Here is a 24,099-nt window from a genome sequence, read left to right on the forward strand (position 1 = left end):
GTCCAAGCACACCAAGACAGTCGTGAAGAGGGCACGACAAAACCTCTGGAGATTGAAAAGATTTGGCATGGGTCCTCAGATCCTTAAAAGGTTCTACAGCTGGACCATCGAGATCATCTTGACTGGTTGCATCACTGCCTGGTATGGCAACTGCCCGGCCTCCGACCGCAAGGAACTACAGAGGGTAGTGCGTAGGGTCCAGCCATCCAGGACCTCTATACCAGGCGGTGTCAGAAGAAGACTCCAGCCACCCTAGTCATAGACTGTTTTCTCTGCTACCTCACGGCAAGCGGTACCGGAGCACCAAGTCTAGGTCCAAGAGGCTTCTAAACAGCTTCTACCCCCAAGCCATAAGACTCCTGAACATCTAATCAAATGGCTACCCAGACTATTTACACCGTTGCTACTCTCTGTTGTTATCGTCTATGCAAAGTCACTTTAATAACTCTACCTACATGTACATATTACCTCGACTAACTGGTATATTCTCACTATTGTTATTTTACTGCTGCTCTTTAATTACTTGTTACTTTTATTTCTTACTCTTATTCGTATTTTTTATTTAAAAAACATACATTTTTAATATTTTTTATATATCTAAAAAAAACAATAATAATTAACTGCATTGTTAGTTGTGGCTCGTAAGTAAGCATTTCACTGTTGTTGTATTCGGCGCATGTGACTAATACAAATTTGATTTGATCTATTTCTAATGTTCTATTTGCCATATATTTTTAACTGTGCTGTTTCACAAAAGTTCTGAACCTATATACATTTTACAGACACAGTATATTTTACATTTGTTATCTTGTTGTTATTAGTCCCAGCCTTCAGCTCCATTCAACCCCTCCCATCTATCTCTTCACACCATCTATATTGGATTTCCATTTGCCATTTATTTTCCACTGTGCTGTGATGCTTCACAAAAGTTCTGAACCTTTCTATTCTCATAGTTTCTACCGATTGTAAATGAACTACTACCCTCAACAACTGTGGACACTGTAAATGCCCTCATGAAATACACAGGAATGTTTTATGAATTTCAGACATTTCTATCCATTCCTGGAAGAATATAAATACCAGTCTAATCTGTCTGGTCCTATCCAAATCAATTTCCTCTGACAATAACCAGTCTCACTCACATTCTCAACACATTCTAGCCTGCTGCTGGGTTCCCTTAATGCATAAAAATATCAAATCTGATCTCCCAACCCTAATCCCTCACTGTGACAATAGTATGGCAGTCTCCCCAGCTCGCCCTGGGCAGGGCGGAGTCTCCCTTGGATTACTAATAGCCTTCAGGGCCAAGTGGTCACATAATTGCAACAGGAAATTCAATATGGCACCTCAGTCGCTTTTCATTCTCATTCAAATAAGGGGTTATTGGATCCGGGTAGCAGTGTGCATTCATAACCCTGATTTACACACTCTCTCCCTCTTTCTATTTCTCTCTCCCCACATCACAATCTTACTCTCTTTCCACTTTTTCCCTACCTCTCTCTCTATTTCCTTCGCTCTCTCTCCCTCTATCGTTCTGTCTTTCTCTCTCTATTTCTCTCTCTCTATCCACCGTCTCATCTCTGTCAAAAACAATTATTCTAACCAAATCATCTGCTTTATTTCATATTTCCAAGCTTATTAAGAAATAGTGTTTTTAATTTAACTTAACACTCTCCATTACGCTGTCTTTGGCTGTGAACAGAATGTTGTATTTAAGCTAGCAGTTGTTCAACCCGGAGACAAGCTAATCCTTTTATTGTAGGTTTGGTTTAAAACCATTATGTGAGATGAGGATCTTCTGTCATTCATCCTGCAATGAAACCGCATTTCTAAAACGATTACGTTAGTAATGTGATTGTATGATCACGTTACTGTGGGCAATGCTATCCAAGTCGACATTTCACAGGACAACAAATGTCTGTGTTTTCCTCTGTGTGTATAATTAGGCACAGAGAAGATTTCTGTGTTCCTCTAATCTAGTCACAGGACCCTTCAGTGAGAACAGATGCAGCTGTCTTCCATTAAAACAGCAGCCACACTGTTTCTGTCTCCCAAACTTCCTGACTGACACATTGGTATAAAAAAAGAACAACTTCAAACTTTACTAAGTGAAAACGGTGCGGTGGGAATATCAAATTGGTTCACAGTCTAACTAGGAACTGATTTGCATAGAATTATTGGGTCTGTGTCTTGGATGGAATAAGCACAGCCATTTCAAATTAAACCAATTCAGGAGGAGCGAGAGGGAGCTGGCCAGGCTGGACCAAGCACAAGAGGGGACTCTAGCTCACCACAGTCCCAGTATACATACCTTGGCTTCACATCCTCTTTATTTGAGACACATTGCCTACAGTGGACGAGCCAGGGTCAAAGCGTAATAATTGCCAGTGTTTGTGTGTGTCTGTTGCATGGTAGGTAACAGAATGAGAGAACGCCTCCCCTTAATGATATCAGCAGGGGAGTTAGACACCTCTACTACACAAAACACATAAACACTTTTCAATCAATTTAATTTAGAGGAATAAACAAGGTCATGTCTCATCTGATTTTCATTTATCCCTTCAGTAAAGTATTAGTCTGTGGTAAAGGTTAAGGTATAAATTAATATATAAAAACAGCATAATAAAAAATTAGACGAAGGAGAAAGTGAGAATAAAAAGTCAATATCCCAGTTTTACAGAAAATAACAGTTCAATATAGATGGGCTTAGGCACAAAATGAGATCCTACTGTATGTGAATGATCCTACTGTATGTGAATGATCCTACTGTATGTGAATGATCCTACTGTATGTGAATGATCCTACTGTATGTGAATGATCCTACTGTATGTGAATGATCCTACTGTATGTGAATGATCCTACTGTATGTGAGTGATCCTACTGTATGTGAGTGATCCTACTGTATGTGAGTGATCCTACTGTATGTGAGTGATCCTACTGTATGTGAATGCATACAGCTCCCCTCCTCTACACACACAGCTAAACACAGATTCCTTATTTGTAATATATACAGTACAGTATGAAAGTAAAATGAACCGAGGGAAGCTTCTAGACCTGGCTTTTCTAGAGGAAAAAAAACAGCTGAGTAAATACTAATCCTAGATACCAGGGCCAACCAGCACAACGAGAGAACTTCTGTATTCTCTATGAATGATCAATAATACATGTGTAGCTAACTAATACGGAATGTGTCAAATATTTTGGGAATTGGTAAGACACTTGTGTTGACACAATGTACCTATGCCTTTCCTTCATGCTATCTTCATGTCCCCTAGCCCATGGAGAAACAGGAATGCTATGATGTCAAATGATTTCTGCCGAATCAAACCAAACAGCAAAAACAAGAGGAGGCGTGAGAGAGAGGAGGAGGGAGGTGTTGCACTCCCGGTAAGTATTCTATTAATACGAAGCACTGCAGCAACGCATAATATTTTACCACGAACACTACTCTTTTGTCCACTTGAGACTACGAGTTTCCTGGGGAAGTTGTGAAGCACCGGGGAAGCTGTGAAGTGCGCTGTACAGCCTGCACTCTAGCCTGTTGTGTGATTGTGTTTATGAGTCTGTTATTAAAGAATGTGAAACCATGTTGTGTATGTTAACTATTGCCTGGTTCTGTTCATGAGTCTGTTATTAAATATGTATGTTTACTGCTTTTCATTAAATCATGTATGGCTATTGTATTTGTTCATATTGGCAGAATATTGTATAGCAGGGTTCCCCAACTGGCGGCCCATGGGCCAAATTTGGCCCCCCAATTTTTTCATTTTATTTAATTGTTGACATCAAAGACTGTAAAAACACCAGGAAATCAGCTCCAAGAGATTTTAATTTAAGAAATCTTTTCCAAAGTATTCCCATGCGTAATAGAGAGACACATCGTATTCAAGCGTAAGCAAGGTTTGAAATGTTTTAGTCAAACATATTTGTTTGGGCTTCTTGCGGTCAATTTGCAATCTACAAATGATTTGTAATTATGTTCCGGCCCCCAAACCATCCGCTCAAGAAAAAGATCAGCCTGTGGCTGAATCTAGTTGATGGTCGTGTTGTATAGGCAATATTGCCTACAGAAATGTGTTCAGTTATAGCCTAAAATAAATGTGTTCATATGGGTAGAATATTGTTTGTTAGGTACACCATCCCGTTCACAAAATTGGTTCACTCCTACAGACAGTGAGTCACGAGGTGTCAAGTGTACTTGCTGGTGGCATTGGTGTAAAGGTATGGGGAATGTTTTCCTGGCACACGTTAGGTCCCTTGATACCAATTGAGCAACGGTTCCACTCCCCGAAGAATTCAGGTTGTTCTGGAGGCAAAGGTGGGTCCGACCCAGTACTAGATGGATGTACCTAATAAACTGACCACTGAGTGGATATCAATTCATTCATATGGTTATATAGAGGCTGAAGGCTAAAAACAGCCTATACTATATCTAGACCTATATCTAGTTTCTACAATCTATTTTCATTTTAAATCATGGCTTTTGGTTCTCTCTAGTTTTTACACCATCCACTAACACCAACCATTTACTACAAAACATTTATTTATCAACAAAAAAGCTTAGCAAAATACAAAAATTGACGTGGCAAAAAAAAGTAGGCCTAAAACTAGGCTACATGACAATGAAGCGCCATAAAAACAAGTTCACAAACAAATCATCCAAGAATGTGCTTAGTGTTCTGGTGTCACGTTCTGACCTTAGTTCCTTTGTTTTGTCTTTTGTTTTAGTATGGTCAGGGCGTGAGTTGGGTGGGTTGTCTATGTTCGTTTTTCTATGATTTTCTATTTCTGTGTTTGGCCTGATATGGTTCTCAATCAGAGGCAGCTGTCAATCGTTGTCCCTGATTGGGAACCATATTTAGGTATCCTGTTTTCTGTTGGGTTTTGTGGGTGGTTGTTTTCAGTCTTTGTGTGTCTGCACCAGACAGAACTGTTTCGGTTTTCACTTTGTTGTTTTGTAATTTGAAGTGTTCAGTTTTGGATTATTATTAAATAAGATGAACACTAACCACGCTGCGCTTTGGTCCTCTCCTTCCACCGACGACATCCGTTACATCTGGTCTCATAAGGATTTTGGAGTCATTGAAAGGGTTGAACTTTGAAAGGGTTGAACTTGTCCAAGTAGACTAGGTGCTCATTTCTCTCAGATGGATTTTGGAGTATTCACAACTGCTACTTGAAAGTGTAGGCAACGCTCTTCAGGTAAGACTCCATCCGTTGAGTCGTGGTGTAGGCTACTTCTCAACCAGCGACTTCAGATCCTTCTATTGCTTATGGTAGCAGGGTCTTTGCCATGGCGGTGGAATGCCAGCAAGTTGCTGCTCCCTTCTCGTTTCACCTCCTTGCTGCTGTTGTTGCAATGCCTCGACGAACTTCCAAATGGTGGGGTGGGTAGCGCCAAGATTCAACCAAAAAGTTCAATGCCAGCTCTCAACTCCATTGTTGGTCTTTGCCAAGTCTTGCAGTACAGCATCGTAGCAGCACCAAAATTCAGAAAATAAATAAATAGGTAGAAGCATATTAGCAACAATTTTATTGGCCTTGGGCATGATGTCATCAATAGTAAGAAAAATAATAATAAAGCCATTATTATGTTAAACAAGCCATACATATGGGAAACATTGGCTTTCTTCCAATGAGTCCGACTTTCTCCCCAACCCATGTTGACTGAAAGTATGTGAGGGGGTCCTCCAGTTGATGTTCCGGGCACTGAAAGAACCAGGTATCCAGACACTGTAACCTCATCATTCAGGGTTATGCGACGTCGGCATTTCAAAAGTGTGATATTCGGTGCACTTCCAGAAGGACTTATTTGCTGTCTGTCGTTCCTGTCTGTAGGGGTAGCCTTCATGCAACAGGATATTTTTTCCACGCACCGAGGATAAACTCGGGTTCCACTGTAGCTTTCTCTGACCTCCTCTAATAATAAGGAATGAGGAGGGTAGCGGTGCAAGATCTTTTTAAGCACAATATTTGGATTATTAGCATATGAAAGACATGCAATTCGATTGCTGGACTATCGAAGCCATCCATCCAACACATTTATTCAGATCCGGCAGTTCAAAGAGGAGAGTTTCAAAGGTAATCAATTAGGCCTAGTTATTATTCATTAGCAGCATACATTTGCATTCATTCTCTTAAATCTCTTAAAATAGGTTATACTCTTCTTGTGGAATGTATAGCCTACTGCACTATAACGCAAGCCGAGATCTACCGCAGATGTATTTTTTAAACATGACTTAAACTTACGCCTATGCAACATTAACCAATTAAAACTGTTCTGTAGCAATGAGGTTTGTGCTGTAGGCTATAGGCCCAATACATTATCACTATGCTATGCTTGAATTGCCCTACCAATTTTGAAATTATATATATTTATAAATGGTATATGATCACACTGGTACAGGATCAATTGTTGTATTACTTTTGAGGCACAGCTGAGTGAGTATAATATATATATATAAAATATACATATATATATGTTTTTACTGTACTGATGGCCAGCATCTGATAGTCAGTCTGAGGGGAGGGAGGGAGCAGCGGTGAGGCTGCCTCTCATTCGACTCAACAATACCGTCCCTCCGCTCTCCCTCCCTTAGCTGATGGAAAAACTACATTCACACTGCATTATTTATGCCTCATGCACCAATTCATGTTGTTACTCCTATGACCAGAGAAAGTGAAATATTCCCAGATATTAAATAAGACACAAGCTGCTAATAATAACAAGGCAAGCTTATCGGAACACTTTGCTATGCTCATCTATGGCAGATGCAGTGCTGGTTATAGCGTGAGTGGAAGTAGGGAGAACATACATTTTATGGCTCATAAAAATGTTGAACAAAGTGTTGACAGTGCTGGATAACAACTTAAACATGTAATGTACTTACTCATAAAAACAGGCTTATAGGTGCACTTGATTTGCTCTCTGGGCCTGCTGGGTAGGTGGAGTTCTACCTTCAGAATCATGAAATGATTAAAAATGGGGACACTTTGCCTTCCCGGAGCTAGGGCTGCTGAATCAACTGCATCTACCATCAACAGTGCGAAACAAATAATTAAAAAAATAGGAACGGAAAGCTTTATTGTTGGGTTTTTTACCAAAATGTTTGGTGATCGACTAGGAATGCCTTGGAGGTCAACCGGTTGGTGATCACTGCTATAGCCTACAGATAATTTTCTGCCCATATGAATAAATGTATTTTAGGCCATATAAAGAACAGCTATGCATGATTTAATGAAAAGCAGCAAACAGACACAACATTTTTTCACATTATATCATTTAAGACTCAGAAACAGAAACAGGCAATACAGCTGGCTTCACAGTTTCTGACAAATAGGCCTACAAAGAAACTTGACGATGTTGAATGCGCAAGGGGGTCTGTGCGCTGCGTAGTACCTTCGACAAAAAGACATGTAAGTGTGTGCGTTTGTGTGCATTCATATTGTGGACTTACCAAGGGCAGGCTCGGCACAGTCTTTGTACTGTTCAGGGGTACAGAATGGAGAATCACCTAGAAGGACAGAAGGAGCACAGAAGGAAGGGGAGGAAAGTTCAGATTCAGCTTTTCTGCTAGATATATTTATGAAATGTAGTACCTCTGAATGACTTATGAGTTTGAGAAAAACAAACTGTAAACAGCTCAGATTCTGTGGAATATGGTTACAAAGCTATCAGTGATTTACTAAAGTTACCGGAATCTTCAGTAATTTGGGGTAATTAACAGAAAATCTATGGCAATCTATCGTTACTTTGGTAATTTAAACTTGAATAACATAAATCTGTGTCCATATTGTCCATGAGTTTCTAGTAGCTAGACCATATGGGTCAAAAAATAGCCTAATTCATGAAAAAAGCATCTAAACATCTAAGCATTATTTTCAATTAACTCTGCAACTCTTCCAACTATTGACTTTTCTTCACAACTGCCACCAATTTGATACCAAAAGATTGACAACAAATACATATTGACAGTCAAATAAATTAAAGTGTGTAAAAAAATTATAAAGGATATTATGATGAAACTCTCATATTAAACACCAATGGTATTCCCTAAATTGATGGTTTATATTTATTATATTGTTTTACAGCTTTGTCATATTTATTTTGTTTTTGTTGATATTTTAAAATCATCTTATTTAATGATGTGATGTATTCTGCATGTGAAACGGCCACACAGAGGGCCATAGACAACACCTGGGATCATCTAGAGTACCCACAAGGGACAATAGATGTTTTATGACAGATTACACAAAATCCTTGAAAGACGCCAACATTCTGATAGTTTAATGGTAAACTGAACGTTTCCAGTAATATACCCTCCCTTTGCAACCCTACTGTGGAAGCAGTCAAGGAGACTCGCAACATGCAAACATCTACCACACCTAAAGAGAGTGTGAGAGAGAAATAGAGCTTTGTGTGGAGCAAGGTGATAGACAAGCCTTGGAGCAGAAAGCTTTAATACACCAACACAAATCTTGACCTTACACCTTACAGCTCTTTGACCTTTTCAAACCCACCACAGACTTTAGATGATTTTATCAACCACAACAACTACTGTAACTCCTTTATCAAACTTTCCTCACCTTGTTCTATGTCTTCAAATAGTCCTTGATGAAAAAACATGGCACATAGCCCAAACAATTGTTTTTCTTTTGCACATGGCTCAGACAATGCTATATTACAGACTCTATCCACATGTTTTGTTTGGTGTGAAAAGGGGAAAGAAAGTGTGTGCTCTTACCGGGCATGTGCACCATCCTGCAGTTACAGTTTTCCACAATGTAGCGTGTCTCACAGTCGATCCTGCAAGCTGTCACACTATAGACCTGGAAGAAGCCAGAGTCTAGGGCCTTGGACTCACACTCTCCCCACGGAGGAGGCAGGTAGGTCAGCTACAACACAGGAGAGACACAGTGGGGGGATTGAGCAGAGAGACAGAGAGAGAGAGAGTGACAGGGAAAAACACTCAGCTGAAGTCTAAAACTCCCATAGACACATAGGAGATGTCATGGTGTTATTGTGATTTAGAGCCATCAGAGAGAGGATCCAAAAGGCCCTCTAGAACACAGCAGGCTAGATGACAGAGGAACAAATGGAAGGTCTGGCCAACAGACTGGTCTGAGTGGGACACATTCACAGATACAGTCTCTCGCTGTGAAAACAGGTTCCAAGAACACAAAAGCTCCAAATGTTCCCCCCTTTCGCCCCCACCCCATCCCCATGGCTCTGGAGACAGGAACAGCAGACTAGGCGAGAGGGACACCAGGAGGAGCTGTGTCAGCGCCCATCTGCCCTGCACGCAGGCGGCCCTCTCCAGCCGCTCCGCTACTCTCCGTTCAGCATCCATCACCCAGCGCCCCCTGCATTGTGGGAGATGCAGTTTCCTCAGCCAAATACCAGTTCTTGGATCAAAATAATCCTCATCCTGCCAGGTCAGATTTGGCTGTGGAATGTCTGTTAGCACAGATAACATTGGAGAAGAATCCCTCCAATCAGAGACTGATACTGTATCCATGCATCCAGATTAGTTTGCTGTTGTTAACTCGAACACAGAATTCCCTCGATATCAGCAAGCGAGACGTTGATTTTCAAATCAAAGTTTATTTGTCAAGTGCGCCGAATACAACAGGTGTAGACTTTGCAGTGAAATGCTTATTTACAGGCTCTAACCAATAGTGCAAAAAAGGTGTTAGGTGAACAATAGGTAAGTAAAGAAATAAAACAACAGTAAAAAGACAGGCTATATACAGTAGCGAGGCTATAAAAGTAGCGAGGCTACATACAGACACGGGTTAGTCAGGCTGATTGAGGTAGTATGTACATGTAGATATGGTTAAAGTGACTATGCATATATGATGAAAAGAGAGTAGCAGTAGCGTAAAAGAGAGGTTGGCGGGTGGTGGGCGGTGGGACACAATGCAGATAGCTCGGTTAGCCAACGTGCGTGAGCACTGGTTGGTCGGGCCAATTGAGGTAATATGTACATGAATGTATAGTTAAAGTGACTATGCATATATGATAAACAGAGAGGAGCAGCAGCGTAAAAATAGGTTTTGGGGGGGGGGGGGGGGGGGGCACACAATGCAAATAGTCCGGGTAGCCATTTGATTACCTGTTCAGGAGTCTTATGGCTTGGGGGTAAAACTGTTGAGAAGCCTTTTTGTCCTAGACTTGGCACTCCAGTACCGCTTGCCATGCGGTAGTAGAGAGAACAGTCTATGACTGGGGTGGCTGGGGTCTCTGACAACTTTTAGGGCCTTCCTCTGACACCGCCTGGTGTAGAGGTCCTGGATGGCAGGAAGCTTAGCCCCAGTGATGTACTGGGCCGTACGCATTACCCTCTGTAGTGCCTTGCGGTCAGAGGCCGAGCAGTTGCCATACCAGGCAGTGATGCAACCAGTCAGGATGCTCTCGATGTTGCAGCTGTAAAAACTATTGAGGATCTCAGGACCCACGACTGTCTTGGTGTATTTGGACTATTCTAGTTTGTTGTTGATGTGGACACCGAGGAACTTGAAGCTCTCAACCTGCTCCTTTACAGCTCGATTGAAACACGACTATTGAAGCCAACAAATCAAAACATTTCAAATTAGCCCTGGCCTCACTCATATACTGTAGGTCTGGCCACGCTCCTATTGTAACGATCGTCTTGAGGAGAGAGATTGGACCAAGACGCAACGGGTAATGAAGACATGATGAATTTATTAAACAAGACGAAAACGAACTACACTTGATAATTAACAAAATAACAAAACGACGTAGACAGACCTGAACTGGAAAAACTTACATAAACACGCAGAACAGGAATAGACTACACAAACCGAAACAGTCCCGTGTGGCGCGACAAACACAGACACGGAAGACAATCACCCACAAACAAACAGTGAGAACATCCTACCTTAATATGGTTCTCAATCAGAGGAAATTAATTACACCTGCCTCTAATTGAGAACCATATCAGGTAACCAATTAACCAACATAGATACACATAACATAGAATGCCCACCCCAACTCACGCCCTGACCGACTAAACACATACAAAAACAACAGAAAACAGGTCAGGAACGTGACACCTATAGGTCTCCATTCACAATTAAAAAGTCCCTAAAGGCCAGCTGTTCATCACTTCTAGAAGATAGACTTTCCCAGCACTGTCGATTTCATTAAGATGAGAGGCAGGTGCTCCTCAGCGGCAGTCAGTCCATCACCTTTCCCATCACCTTCATACCTCTGCTAATCTTTCCTCTTGTCCTAATTGGAGTGGGCTCTGGCTGATGTATAACACTATTATCCTGCTGTAATCAAATATCAAATCATCAGAGTAGATAGATGTCAGCGCCCACTATGGGGTGATCTGATGACCTGATTAAATACACTCCAATGACGGCCAGGACCCTCTCTGCCCCTCCCCACACATTATTCATCAATGACCACACACTCTGCCATTGGGATGCACGTCAGCAATTAGAAAGCATATTAGAAACTGATCAAAACTAAAATGCAACAGTTGAATCAACAAGGGGCATAATTAAAGTTGTCGACTCAAGATTTGGAATTAGGCTTTGGGAGCTCTACATGGATTTGCTAACTTTGGGGATTTTGTTGAAAATTGGAGCTGTGAGTTTGGAGTTTTATTAACGAACCAGTACAGTATAGTATATCAGTTCATCCCTCTCCCATGGACACTAGGTTGCCAAGACCAAAAATACATTACTGAGACCCATCCAGAAGAGAGAGGCTCAGGGTCTTTAATGGAACTGTAATTTACAGACATGGGAATGCCCTTGTGACTTCTGTGGAAAGCATAGCAAAGAACACTTTAATATTTGAAACTCCCCTATACTTAAAATAATGAGAAAATACAGAGGGTTATCAAAGAACACAGGCAATCTAGTGTGTGTGTGTGTGTGTGTCTGTGTTCATGCATTATTAAGTGCCTATAGTGGCTGTGTTCTTTGGCTTCTGTGCACTTATTTTTTTGATGAAGTGGCTTTTATCTGGAAGTAATAATACGAGTTCATTTGAGTGCATGACTTCAGCTCCGCCTCACTATTGAGCTGTCTGGTTGGATCTGATTACAATCGCACACCAATGACCACAGGCAGCCATTGTACTTTTACAAAGTCCCCACAGTACTGCTAATCATTAAGACATATCGGCTATATTCAGCCTGATTATAAGCATGGTCATCACATGGCGTCTCACAAGATGTCCTCGGGTTGGCTCTGTCAGGAACTAAAGTTGTGGCACGCTGCAGGAACACAAGGGCCAAGCCACAGTAGGAAGTCTGGGGAATCTTTGAATTCAAAGTGCAAAGTGGAGTTAATTAGCTGGTGTCTAAATCTACTGCGTTTCCCACTGTGCTGGTGCAATGGGGAGGATGAAGGATGATGATGTTGTGCCAGTCAGTCACACAGAGCCAGTCACACAGACAGAGCTGAGCTGGAGCTGAGACTGCTGGGAGCTCTACGGCCCAGGGGGCCTGCCTGCCTGCCTTCCGCTGTACAGTAGACCTTCTCTGTATGCTTATCGCTGGCAGACTTGTTCTTTCTTTTTCCTCCTCTCATCTTCTTCAGGACGTGTGTTGTTTTTCAAACTTCTGGAAATGTTTTGAATCTTCCTTCTTCATTCCCTTTTTTAAATGATGGGAGTATACAGTTTATTATACGTTTATTGTACAGTTTCTTCTTTATATGTACAGTGCCTTCAGAAAGTATTCATACCCGTTGACTTATTTCAGATTTTGTTGTGTTACAGCCTGAATTCAAAATGGATTCAATAGATTTTTCTCTCTCACTCATCTACACACAATACCCCATAGTGACAAAATGAAAACGTTTTTTTTAAACATTTTTGCAAATGTATTGAAAATGGGATGCATAAATATCAATTTACATAAGTATTCACACCCCTGAGTCAATACTTTGTAGAAGCACCTTTGGCAGCGATTACAGCTGTGAGTCTTTCTGGGTAAGTCTATAAGAGCTTTCCACACCTCAATTGTGCAACATTTCTCCACTATTCTTTTCCAAATTCTCCAAGCTCTGTCATTTTGGTTGTTGATCATATAGACAACTATTTTCAGGTGTTTCCATAGATTTTCAAGCAGATTTAAGTCACAACTGTAAAACTCCTGAGATCATTTAGGCATACCATAACAAAGGGGTTGAATACTTATTGACTCGACATTTCAGCTTTTCATTTTCAATTAATTTGTACAAATTTAAAAAAACATAATTCCACTTTGAAATTATGAGGTTTTGTGTGTTGGCCAGTGACCAAAAATCTCAATATGAATCCATTTTAAATTCAGGCTGTAACACAACAAAATGTGGAAAAAGTCAAGGGATGGGAATACTTTCTAAATGTACTGTATAGGTTTTCTGCTTTATCAGTCCATGGTTGTGGACTACAGGAAAAGGAGGACCGAGCACGCCTCCATTCTCATTGACGGGGCTGTAGTAGAGCAGGGTGAGAGCTTCAAGTTCCTTGGCATCCACATCACCAACAAACTAACATGGTCCAAGCACACCAAGACAGTCGTGAAGAGGGCACGACAAAACCTATTCCCCCTCAGGAGATTGAAAAGATTTGGCATGGGTTCTCAGATCTTCAAAAGGTTTTACAGCTGCACCATCGAGAGCATCCTGACGGGTTGCATCACTGCCTGGTATGGCAACTGCTCGGCCTCCGACCGCAAGGCACTACAGGGGGTAGTGCGTACGGCTCAGTACATCGCCGGCGCCAAGCTTCCTGCCATCCAGGACCTCTATACCAGGCGGTGTTAGAGGAAGGCCCTAAAAATTGTCAAAGACTCCAGCCACCTTAGTCATAGACTGTTCTCTCTGCTACCGCACGGCAAGCGGTACCGGAGCGCCAAGTCTAGGTCCAAGAGGCTTCTAAACAGCTTCTACCCCCAAGCCATAAGACTCCTGAACATCTACTCAAATGGCTACCCAGACTATTTGCATTGCCCCCCTCTTTTACATCGCTGCTACTCTCTGTTATTATGAGTGCATAGTCATTTTAATAACACTACCAACATGTACATATTACCTCAATTATCTCGACACCGGTGCCCCCGCACATTGACTCTGTACCGGTACCCCGGTTATTTACTGCTGCTCTTTAATTATTTGTTATTGTTATCTCTTACTTTTTTTGTAGGTATTTTCTTAAAACTGCTATGTTGATTAAGGGCTTGTAGGTAAGCATTTCACTGTAAGGTCTACACCGGTTTTATTCGGCGCATGTGACAAATAAAATGTGATTTGGATTTGATTTGATTTTAATTGCAGAACAGGCATCTCATGTATATGCTGGAGACATAAGCGATTTGAAGTATGAGGAGAAATAGATGAATAGTGACAGGAATCTGTCAGCTAAGACAAGGGCAATCCAGCCAACTCCCTGTGGCAACTTAGATAAAAACATCTCCACGGTCACAGAAGGAGAGTGGGAGAGAGAAGATGGGAGAGAGAGAGACAGAGAGAGAGAGAGAGAGAGACAGAGAGAAAGACAGAGTGATAAAGAGAGATACTCCCAGTCAGGGAGTGGACAGAGATAAGAGGTCAGACCTAGGGCTGTTGTGGTGACCGTATTAGCGCCACACCGTTGGTCACGAGTCATGAAGGCAGTCAAATTCCACGGTAATTAGGTTTCTCCAAGCTCTGATGCTGCTGATGGTCATTAGTAGCCTACAAAACTTACTAACTGCCTGGTACTCAGCACTCTATTGTCCCTCTAATCACTCTGACATCAATGCAAATGTTATCGAAAATCTAATCAAACACTTCATGAGAGCCCGTGAGTTCATGTTGCTCAACATTTCTATAGGCTATGCAATTCCACGAGAAAACAGGGTGATGGCCTCGATTAAAAAGAGGAGGATCTATAAGCTAGGCCTATTATATTTACTTCTCAACTTTACTAATATTAAGCACATTGCTTATCTTTACAACAGGAGTATAGCCTACCTGGCTGGCATGAAAATGAACCACAGTTTCGAGAGAGAGGTCCATGATATTGGTCCATTCTAAATCAAAACAAATTTCACACATATACACTACCGGTCAAAAGTTTTACAACACCTACTCATTCAATTTTTTTTTTTTTTAAATTTGTACAATTTTTTTTATTGTAGAATAATATTGAAGACATCAACACTATGAAATAACACATTTGGAATCATGTTGTAACCAAAAAAGTGTTAAGCAAATCAAAATATATTTGGTATTTGAGATTCTTCAAATAGCCACCCTTTGCCTTGCTGACAGATTTGCACACTCTTGGCAAGTTTAAGAATACCTACTCATTCAAGGGTTAGCCTATCACTTGTGAATTATATAATATCACTTGTGAATGATGTCCAGTGTAAGGGAAGAGAAAATGCCTTTTTTTTAGCTACTTTTTAGCCTAGCCCATAGGCCTTTATGTTTTGATAAGGTTTGTATCACAACTGGCATCCATGTATTGTAATCTTCCTGCCTCAACTGTATATGCGCACACACACACCCCCACACACACCTGAATAGAATGTTCTTTATCAGAAGTGCACGTTTTTCATCTCGGAGAGATAAGCTCCAGTCAGGAGGAGGTTGAAATTGAAATCTAAAAGTGAAAAGTGTCAGGAAGATTGCAGCAGACCTATTCAGTGTGTACAGTAATAACTTAGGTCAAAGGGCACCTACCCTCTGCTCCTGAGTGGCAACAAAGGTCTGAAAGCCCGGGGCAACGCCAAAGCCCAGCTCGTGGACGAACGGGGGCTCTGCCTGGCTGTGGATCTGCACCCGCACTCCCGCCTCGAACGCTGTCTCCTCTGTGGGGGAAAACATAGACACACACAGGGAGATTAACAGTTACTATCACACACACACACACACACACACACACACACACACACACACACACACACACACACACACACACACACACACACACACACACACACACACACACACACACACACACACACACACACACACACACACACACACACACACACACACACACACACACACACACACACACACACACACTTAAAAGTACCTAAATTACACACAATTACTTGAACAAAGTAAAAGACAGTGAAATTCCTTTATGAATCACCTTTAGTAGATGAATGGTGAGCCTGTGAATGAGAGCCATATGCTTCCCTGCCTGCCTTCTTCCTCTATATGGATAACATGCGTTCAGTGGAAAGACAGCCCATTTGCCTCGGCTCAACATCAAATAGAGGAGCAGGAGTAGAAATTCCACTGGCTGTCTCTTAACTATACATATGACAGAGCTGTTACCCAGCCAGTCACACACATGCACAAGCGCACACACACACTATGGCAACCCGGGCGCCATCAGGGAGCTACAAAGGCAGGAGCAGCTCCAGAGGGCTAGCGAGGTCAAGGTGAGTCAGCACCATGGACAGCTCTACAGGCACCAACTGCAGCTGATGATTCATCACCACACACAGTGACACTTACAAGGACACAGGCAGGCAGACATTCTCCAAAGCATAGAGACCCTCTTCCAGACAAACATCATCCAGACACACAAATTCCCCACAGGCAGACGTGCTAACGCACGCGCGCGCGCACACACACACACACACACACACACACACACACACACACACACACACACACACACACACACACACACACACACACACACACACACACACACACACACACACACACACACACACACACACACACACACACACCGAGAGTTTGTAGGAAAATAGGCTTTATTCAAATCAATAACTTTCTCTCCGCAGTCTTCTCATCCGGCAGCCATGTTGCTGTGCATTCAATCAAGCCGCCCATCCTCCTCCATGTTTGACAGGCAGCAGCTTCAATCAGGCTGCCTTCAATCAGGAACAGGAAATCAAACAGGTGCTGGGTGTGTGTGTGGCTGCCTTGTAGGACAGGAAGCAAGTCCCAGTACTGAATCACCAAAACAGCATGTCTTGTGTCTGTTCTGGGTGGAGACATTTGACGGTTTATTGGTTGCGTAGACAGATTTGCAGGTGCAGCGAAATACTTCTGTTTCTAGCTCCAACAGTACAGTAATATCTAGCAATACAATAACAATACAAACATAATCCAAAAAGTTAATACAATTAAATAAAATGAATATCCATACTGTCTATATAAATATATAAGCAGGGGTCGTATATATATTTATAAATGGTGTGTATAGACAGTATGGACAGTATATGAATAGAAAAGGTGTAATATAGGATGAGCCTTGACTAGAATATAGTACATACATATGAATTGGGTAAAACAGTATGTAAACATTATTAAAGTGACCAATGTTCAATGACTATGTACATTGGGGAGCATTCTCTGAGGTGCAGGGCAGAGTGCCGGGTGGTAGCGGACTAGTGACTGTATCTAAGGTACAGGGCAGGGTACTGGGTGGAGGTTGGCTAGTGATGACTGTTTAACAGTCTGATGGCCTGGCGATAGAAGCTGTTTTTCAGTCTCTTGTGCCAACTTTGATGCACCTGTACTGCCTCTGCCTTCTAGACGGTAGCGGAGTGAACAGGCCATGGTTCGGGGGGCTGAGGTCCTTGATGATCTTCTCGGCCTTCCTGTGACACCGGGTGTTGTAGATGTCCTGGAGGTCAGACAGTGTGACCGCACCACCCTCTGGAGAGCCCTGTGGTTGTGGGTGGTGCAGTTGCCGTACCAGAAGGTGATACAGTCCAACAGAATACTCTCGATGGTGCATCTGTAGAAGTCTGTAAGGGTCTTAGGGGCCAAGTTGAGTTTCTTTAGCCTCCTGAGGTTGAAGAGGTGCTGTTGCGCCTTCTTCACCACACTGTCGCTGTGGAAGGACTATTTCAGGTCGTCAGTGATGTGCACGCTGAGGAACTTGAAGCTTTTGACCCTCTCCACTGCGGCCCCGTAGATATAGATGGGGGCGTGTTGGATGGATGGGTAATCATGGTGGTGTCATGTACATTATGAGGAAAATGTATATTCTTTTTGAAATACTAATTTAGACGGGAGAGAACGGAGGGCAGGGGTTATGTGAGCATCAACACACACTGCTATGTGAGTTTACTGTACAGTCCATCACGAACACAACAAATCCCCATCACCAGATTTGATCTGAATGAGATGGACAGATAGAAAGTGTGATGACCCCTGAAGGTTAGATTGAAATAATCATCATCAGTACCGCCATCATTCTTATCACCATCGTTTCCACAGGTAATGTATTTGGGTGGGACCGAAAAAATGACTGTGGTATTTCATTTGCCTTCCTCTCAGGGCGTGTCAGCTGTGATTCCATCTCCGGCTGAAATGAGAAATCACGGAGTAGAGGGGAATAAGAGAATCAGTTGTTGCAGAGGAAGAAAACGGGCTGAGAGTGTGTGAGAGAGAGACAGAGAGAGAGAGCAAGACAGAGATAGTGTGTATGTGTGTGTGAGCGAGCGAGCGAGAGCTAGAGAGAGCGAGAAAGACAGAGAGAGTGTGTATGTGTGTGTGTCCACGAATGTGTGTATGAAATCAAATAAGAACAGTCACATCTAATCTTGTGTGGGCCCCTGCTGCCAGGGGTTCACGTCTCCCACATAGCCCGGGGTCAACCTTGTTCCTGCTATTCCATCACAGACATTACATTCCCTCTCTCCCTCCACCCCTCACACACCTCCCTCTACCCCTCACACACATCCCTCCCGCCACCCCTCACACACCTCCCTCCCTCCACACACCTCCCTCTACCCCTCACACACCTCCCTCCCGCCACCCCTCACACACCTCCCTCCCTCCACACCTCACACACATCCCTCCCACCACCTCTCACACACCTCCCTCCCTCCACCCCTCACACACCTCCCTCTACCCCTCACACACATCCCTCCCGCCACCCCTCACACACCTCCCTCCCTCCACACACCTCCCTCTACCCCTCACACACCTCCCTCCCGCCACCCCTCACACACCTCCCTCCCTCCACACCTCACACACATCCCTCCCACCACCTCTCACACACCTCCCTCCCTCCATCCCTCACACACCTCCCACACAGCCAGAGGGTTTGCCAATTGCCATACACCACAGCTCCGGACCCCCACCCCCACTACCCAGCCAATCTGCCATGCTGTAGCCTTACTGATCCAGCCACTTGTGTTTGATCAGGCAGCAAGTTTGACACTACACTGTCCTCCTTCTAGAAATATGCCTGCTGTTCCATGTTGCATTTGATGAGTAACATTGATCATTTGGACATTCATGTAAACAGGGGTGTTTCATGGTCAAGTTTCCACACACACGTATGCACAAGTCAATGTGTATTATTACCAAGAAACATTAAAAAGGCATCGGAGGAGTATTTTCCACTCCAGTGTGGATCATACCCGCTGTCTGACCTGTTGTTGAATAAACAACCTCATGATGTGTTCGGCAGGCCTCACAGCAGTTGAGAAGCCTGAGAGTGCTGAATTAATAAGACAGAGCAGAGAGAGAAGGGCCCTTAGAACTACAACATGTGTTAGGTTCTGTTTGAAGTTCCACTCTCCTCTTTTTTCTAACATGGCGGATATCTGAAATGATGATGGCAGGTTGTAAGAGGGAGAGAGGATACAGAGAGAGAGAGAAAGAGAGCGGGGAGAGGGGTATTACTCCCGAGGATCCTCTGAACACCAAAGGTAATGATTCACGTTCATTAGCTGTGAATCCAATGAAGTTTGGCGGCATTCTGAAGGGAAAATCTAAATAACTCAAAGGAGAATCAGAATCAAATCGAAGAGACAGAGAGAGAAAGGGAAAACAGAGGGAGAACAGAAGGAGAAAGATATAGCAGCATGAGAGAACGGGGAGAAAGAACATGGAGCGAGAAAGGGATGGAGCGTTATAGAGAGAGAAAGAGGTGGAGAAATTTGTCCTGGCTCGTCTGTGAAAAGATGAGAGAGAAATCAAAGTCAAGGACTTCTCTTTCATGGTTCCAAATGAAGGCCGTGGCTAATCTCTACTCTCCTACAGTATCCAACGCTTCAGATGGGAGTCAGGATGGAGTCATGAGTGTGTGTATCAATGTTAACTCAATCACTATGAGGCTGTATACGATCACATACACTGAGTGTACAGAGCATTAGGAACACCTTCCTAATATTGAGTTGCACCCACTTTTGCCCTCAGAACAGCCTCAATTTGTCAGGGCATGGACTCCACAAGGTGTCGAAAGCATTCCACAGGGATGCTGGCCCACGTTGACTCCAATGCTTCCCACAGTTGTGTCAAGTTGGCCGGATGTCCTTTGGGTGGTGAACCATTCTTGATACACACGGGAAACTGTTGAGCATGAAAAACCCAGCAGCGCTGTATTTCTTGACACCCTCAAACCGGTGCGCCTGGCACCTACTACCGTACCCCGTTCTAAGGCACTTAAATATTTTGTCTTGACCATTCACCCTCTGAAAGGTCCACATACACAATCCATATCTCAATTGTCTCAAGTCTTAAAAATCATTCTTTAACCGGTCTCCTCCCCTTCATCTACACTGATTGAAGTGGATTTAACAGGTGACTTCAATAAGGGATCATATCTTTCACCTGGATTCACCTGGTCAGTGTATGTCATGGAAAGAGCAATTTTTGTACACTCTGCGTGGGAATACAGATTTGGTAGTGGTGGGATGCTGGAAATAGCTGAGCCAATTGAAGTAGGTGACAGGGAGGAAGTGAACATTCACTTTCATCGTTTTAAAGGTGAGATAATGAGCTGCCTGGGGATATTCTATAATATCCCTCAGAACAATTTCAACTTAATCCTGTTATATAAGCAAAACCTTCACCTAAGATCTACCTGGCTACTTTCATAGCACATTATGAATTACAAAGGCTAGTGTTTCCCTTTGTTTAGTACATATAAACAACCCATCTTAATGCTTTGATGCTTAGATAGCTCTACATGACTCCTGGTACAGTTGAAGTTGGAAGTTTACATACACCTTAGCCAAATACATTTAAACTCAGTTTTTCACAATTCCTGACATTTAATCCTAGTAAAAATTCCATCTTAGGTCAGTTAGGATCACCACTTTATTTTAAGAATGTGAACTGTCAGAATAATAGTAGAGAGAATGATTTATTTCAGCTTTTATTTCTTTCATCACATTCCCAGTGGGTCTGAAGTTTACATACACTCAATTAGTATTTGGTAGAATTGCCTTTAAATTGTTTAACTTGGGTCAAACGTCTCAGGTAGCCTTCCACAAGCTTCCCACAATAAGCTGGGTGAATTTTGGCCCATTCCTCCTGACAGAGCTGGTGTAACTGAGTCAGGTTTCTAGGCCTCCTTGCTCGCACACACCTTTTCAGTTCTGCCCACATATTTTCTATAGGATATAGGTCAGGGCTTTGTGATGGCCACTCCAATACCTTGACTTTGTTGTCCTTAAGCCATTTTGCCACAACTTTGGAAGTATGCTTGGGGTCATTGTCCATTTGGAAGACCCATTTGCAACCAAGCTTTAACTTCCTGACTGATGTCTTGAGATGTTGCTTCAATATATCCACATAATTTTCCTACCTCATGATGCCATCTATTTTGTGAAGTGCACCAGTCCCTCCTGCAGCAAAGCACCCACACAACATGATGCTGCAACCCCCGTGCTTCACGGTTGGGATGGTGTTCTTCAGCTTGCAAGCCTCCCCCTTTTTCCTCCAAACATAACGATGTTCATTATGGCCAAACCGTTCTATTTTTGTTTCATCAGACCAGAGGATGTTTCTCCAAAAAGTACGATCTTTGTCCCCATGTGCAGTTGCACACCGTAGTCTGGCTTTTTTATGGCGGTTTTGGAGCAGTGGCTTCTTCCTTGCTGAGCGGCCTTTCAGGTTATGTCAATATAGGACTCGTTTTACTGTGGATATAGATACTTTTGTACCTGTTTCCTCCAGCCTCTTCACAAGGTCCTTTGCTGTTGTTCTGGGATTGATTTGCACTTTTTGCACCAAAGTACGTTCATCTCTAGGAGACAGAACGCGTCTCCTACCTCAGCGGTATGACAGCTGCGTGGTCCCATGGTGTTTATACTTGCGTACTATTGTTTGTACAGATGAACGTGGTCCCTTCAGGTGTTTGGAAATTGCTCCCAAGGATGAACCAGACTTGTGGAGGTCTACAATTTTTTGTCTGATTTCTTTTGATGTCAAGCAATGAGGCACTGAGTTTGAAGGTAGGCCTTGAAATACATCCACAGGTTCACATCCAATTGACATAAATTATGTCAATTAGCTTATCAGAAGCTTCTAAAGCCATGACATCATTTTCTGGAATTTCCCAAGCTGTTTAAAGGCACAGTCAACATAGTGTATGTAAACTTCTGACCCACTGGAATTGTGATACAGTGAATTATAAGTGAAATAATCTGTCGGTAAACAATTGTTGGAAACATGACTTGTGTCATGCACGAAGTAGATGTCCTAACCGACTTGCCAAAACTATAGTTTGTTAACAAGACATTTGTGGAGTGGTTGAAAAACGAGTTTTAATGACTCCAACATAAGTGTAACATAAATGTAAACTTCCCACTTCAACTGTATGTACGATCAAGAACATTTCAGGTAAAAGAAAGCATTTAAATGACTGTTAGTCTAGTGGAATCTACACTCAACAAAAATATAAACCTAAAATGCGACAATTTCAAAGATTTTACTGAGTTACAGTTCATATAAGAAAATCTGTCAGTTGAAATAAATAAATTAGGCTCTAATCTATGGATTTCACATGACTGGGAATACAGATATGCATCTGTTGGTCACAGATACCTTAAAAAAAAAGGTTAGGGAAGTGGATCAGAAAACCAGTCACTATCTGGTGTGACCACCATTTGCCTCATGCAGCGCGACACATCTCCTTCACATAGAGTTGATCAGGCTGTTTATTGTGGCCTGTGGAATGCTGTCCCACTCCTCTTCAATGGCTGTGCAAAGTTGCTGGATATTGGGGGGATATGGACACGCTGTCGTACACGTCAATCCAGGGCATCCCAAACATGCTCAGTGGGTGACATGTCTGGTGTGTATACATTCCATGGAATAACTGGGGCATTTTCAGCTTCCAGGAATTGTGTACAGATCCTTGCGGCATGGGGCTGTGCATTATCATACTGAAACATGAGGTGATGGCGGCAGATGAATGGCATGAGTCAGGTCAAGACCCTGGTGAGGATGACAAGCAGGCAGATGAGCTTCCCTGAGACAGTTTCTCACAGTTTTTGCAGAATGTCTTCAGTTGTGCAAACCCACAGTTTCATCAGCAGTCTGGGTGGCTGGTCTCAGGTGATCCCGCTGGTGAAGAAGCCGGATGTGGAGGTCCTGGGCATGGTTACACAGGGTCTGCAGTTGTGAGGCCGGTTGGACATCAGTGGTATTGTGTTGTGTGACAAAACTGCACATTTTAGAGTGGCCTTTTATTGTCCCCTGTACAAGGTGCACCTGTGTAATGATCATGCTGTTTAATCAGCTTCTTGATATGCCACACCTGTCAGGAGGATGGATTATCTTGGCAAAGGAGAAATGCCCACTAACAGGGATGCAAATAAATCCTCTACATACAACACCCGTTCTACCAGTCACATTCTGTTAAAGGTCCCCAAAGCACACACATCCATGGGTCGCTCGTCTTTTCAGTTCCCTGCAGCTAGCGACTGGAACGAGCTGCAACAAACACTCAAACTGGACCGTTTTATCTCCATCTCTTCATTCAAAGACTCAATCATGGATACTATTTCTGACAGTTGTAGCTGCTTTGCATGATGTATTGTTGTCTCTACCTTCTTGCCCTTTGTGCTGTTGTCTGTGCCCAATAATGTTTGTACCATGTTGTGTTGCTACCATGTTGTTTTCATGTTGTGTTGCTACCATGCTGTAGCAACACAACATGAAAAGGTCTTAGGTCTCTCTTTATGTAGTGGCTCCCGAGTGGCGCAGCGGTCTAAGGCACTGAAGTGCAGTGCTGGAGGCATCACTACAGACACCCTGGTTTGAATCCAGGCTGTATCACAACTGGCCATGATTGGGAGTCCCGTAGGTTGGCGCACAATTGGCCCAGCGCTGTCTGGGTTTGGCCGGTGT

General features: G+C 42.9%; 1 protein-coding gene across 4 annotated transcripts in view; it reads right to left on the reverse strand.

The window, feature by feature from the left end:
• Window positions 1–24,099, reverse strand: part of LOC139574384 (acid-sensing ion channel 2) — a 422,721-nt gene that overhangs the window by 9,025 nt on the left and 389,597 nt on the right. For all 4 annotated transcript variants that reach the window (XM_071398922.1, XM_071398937.1, XM_071398928.1 and 1 more), the window contains 3 exons: window positions 15,694–15,821; window positions 8,745–8,895; window positions 7,458–7,514 (listed from right to left, as the gene is read on the reverse strand). In XM_071398922.1, coding sequence (XP_071255023.1) covers window positions 7,458–7,514; window positions 8,745–8,895; window positions 15,694–15,821 — 336 coding nt within the window. The remainder of the gene's footprint in view (window positions 1–7,457; window positions 7,515–8,744; window positions 8,896–15,693; window positions 15,822–24,099) is intronic.

This window comes from Salvelinus alpinus, chromosome 1 (genome assembly GCF_045679555.1).
Source record: "Salvelinus alpinus chromosome 1, SLU_Salpinus.1, whole genome shotgun sequence".
NCBI classification, from domain to species: Eukaryota; Metazoa; Chordata; class Actinopteri; order Salmoniformes; family Salmonidae; genus Salvelinus; species Salvelinus alpinus.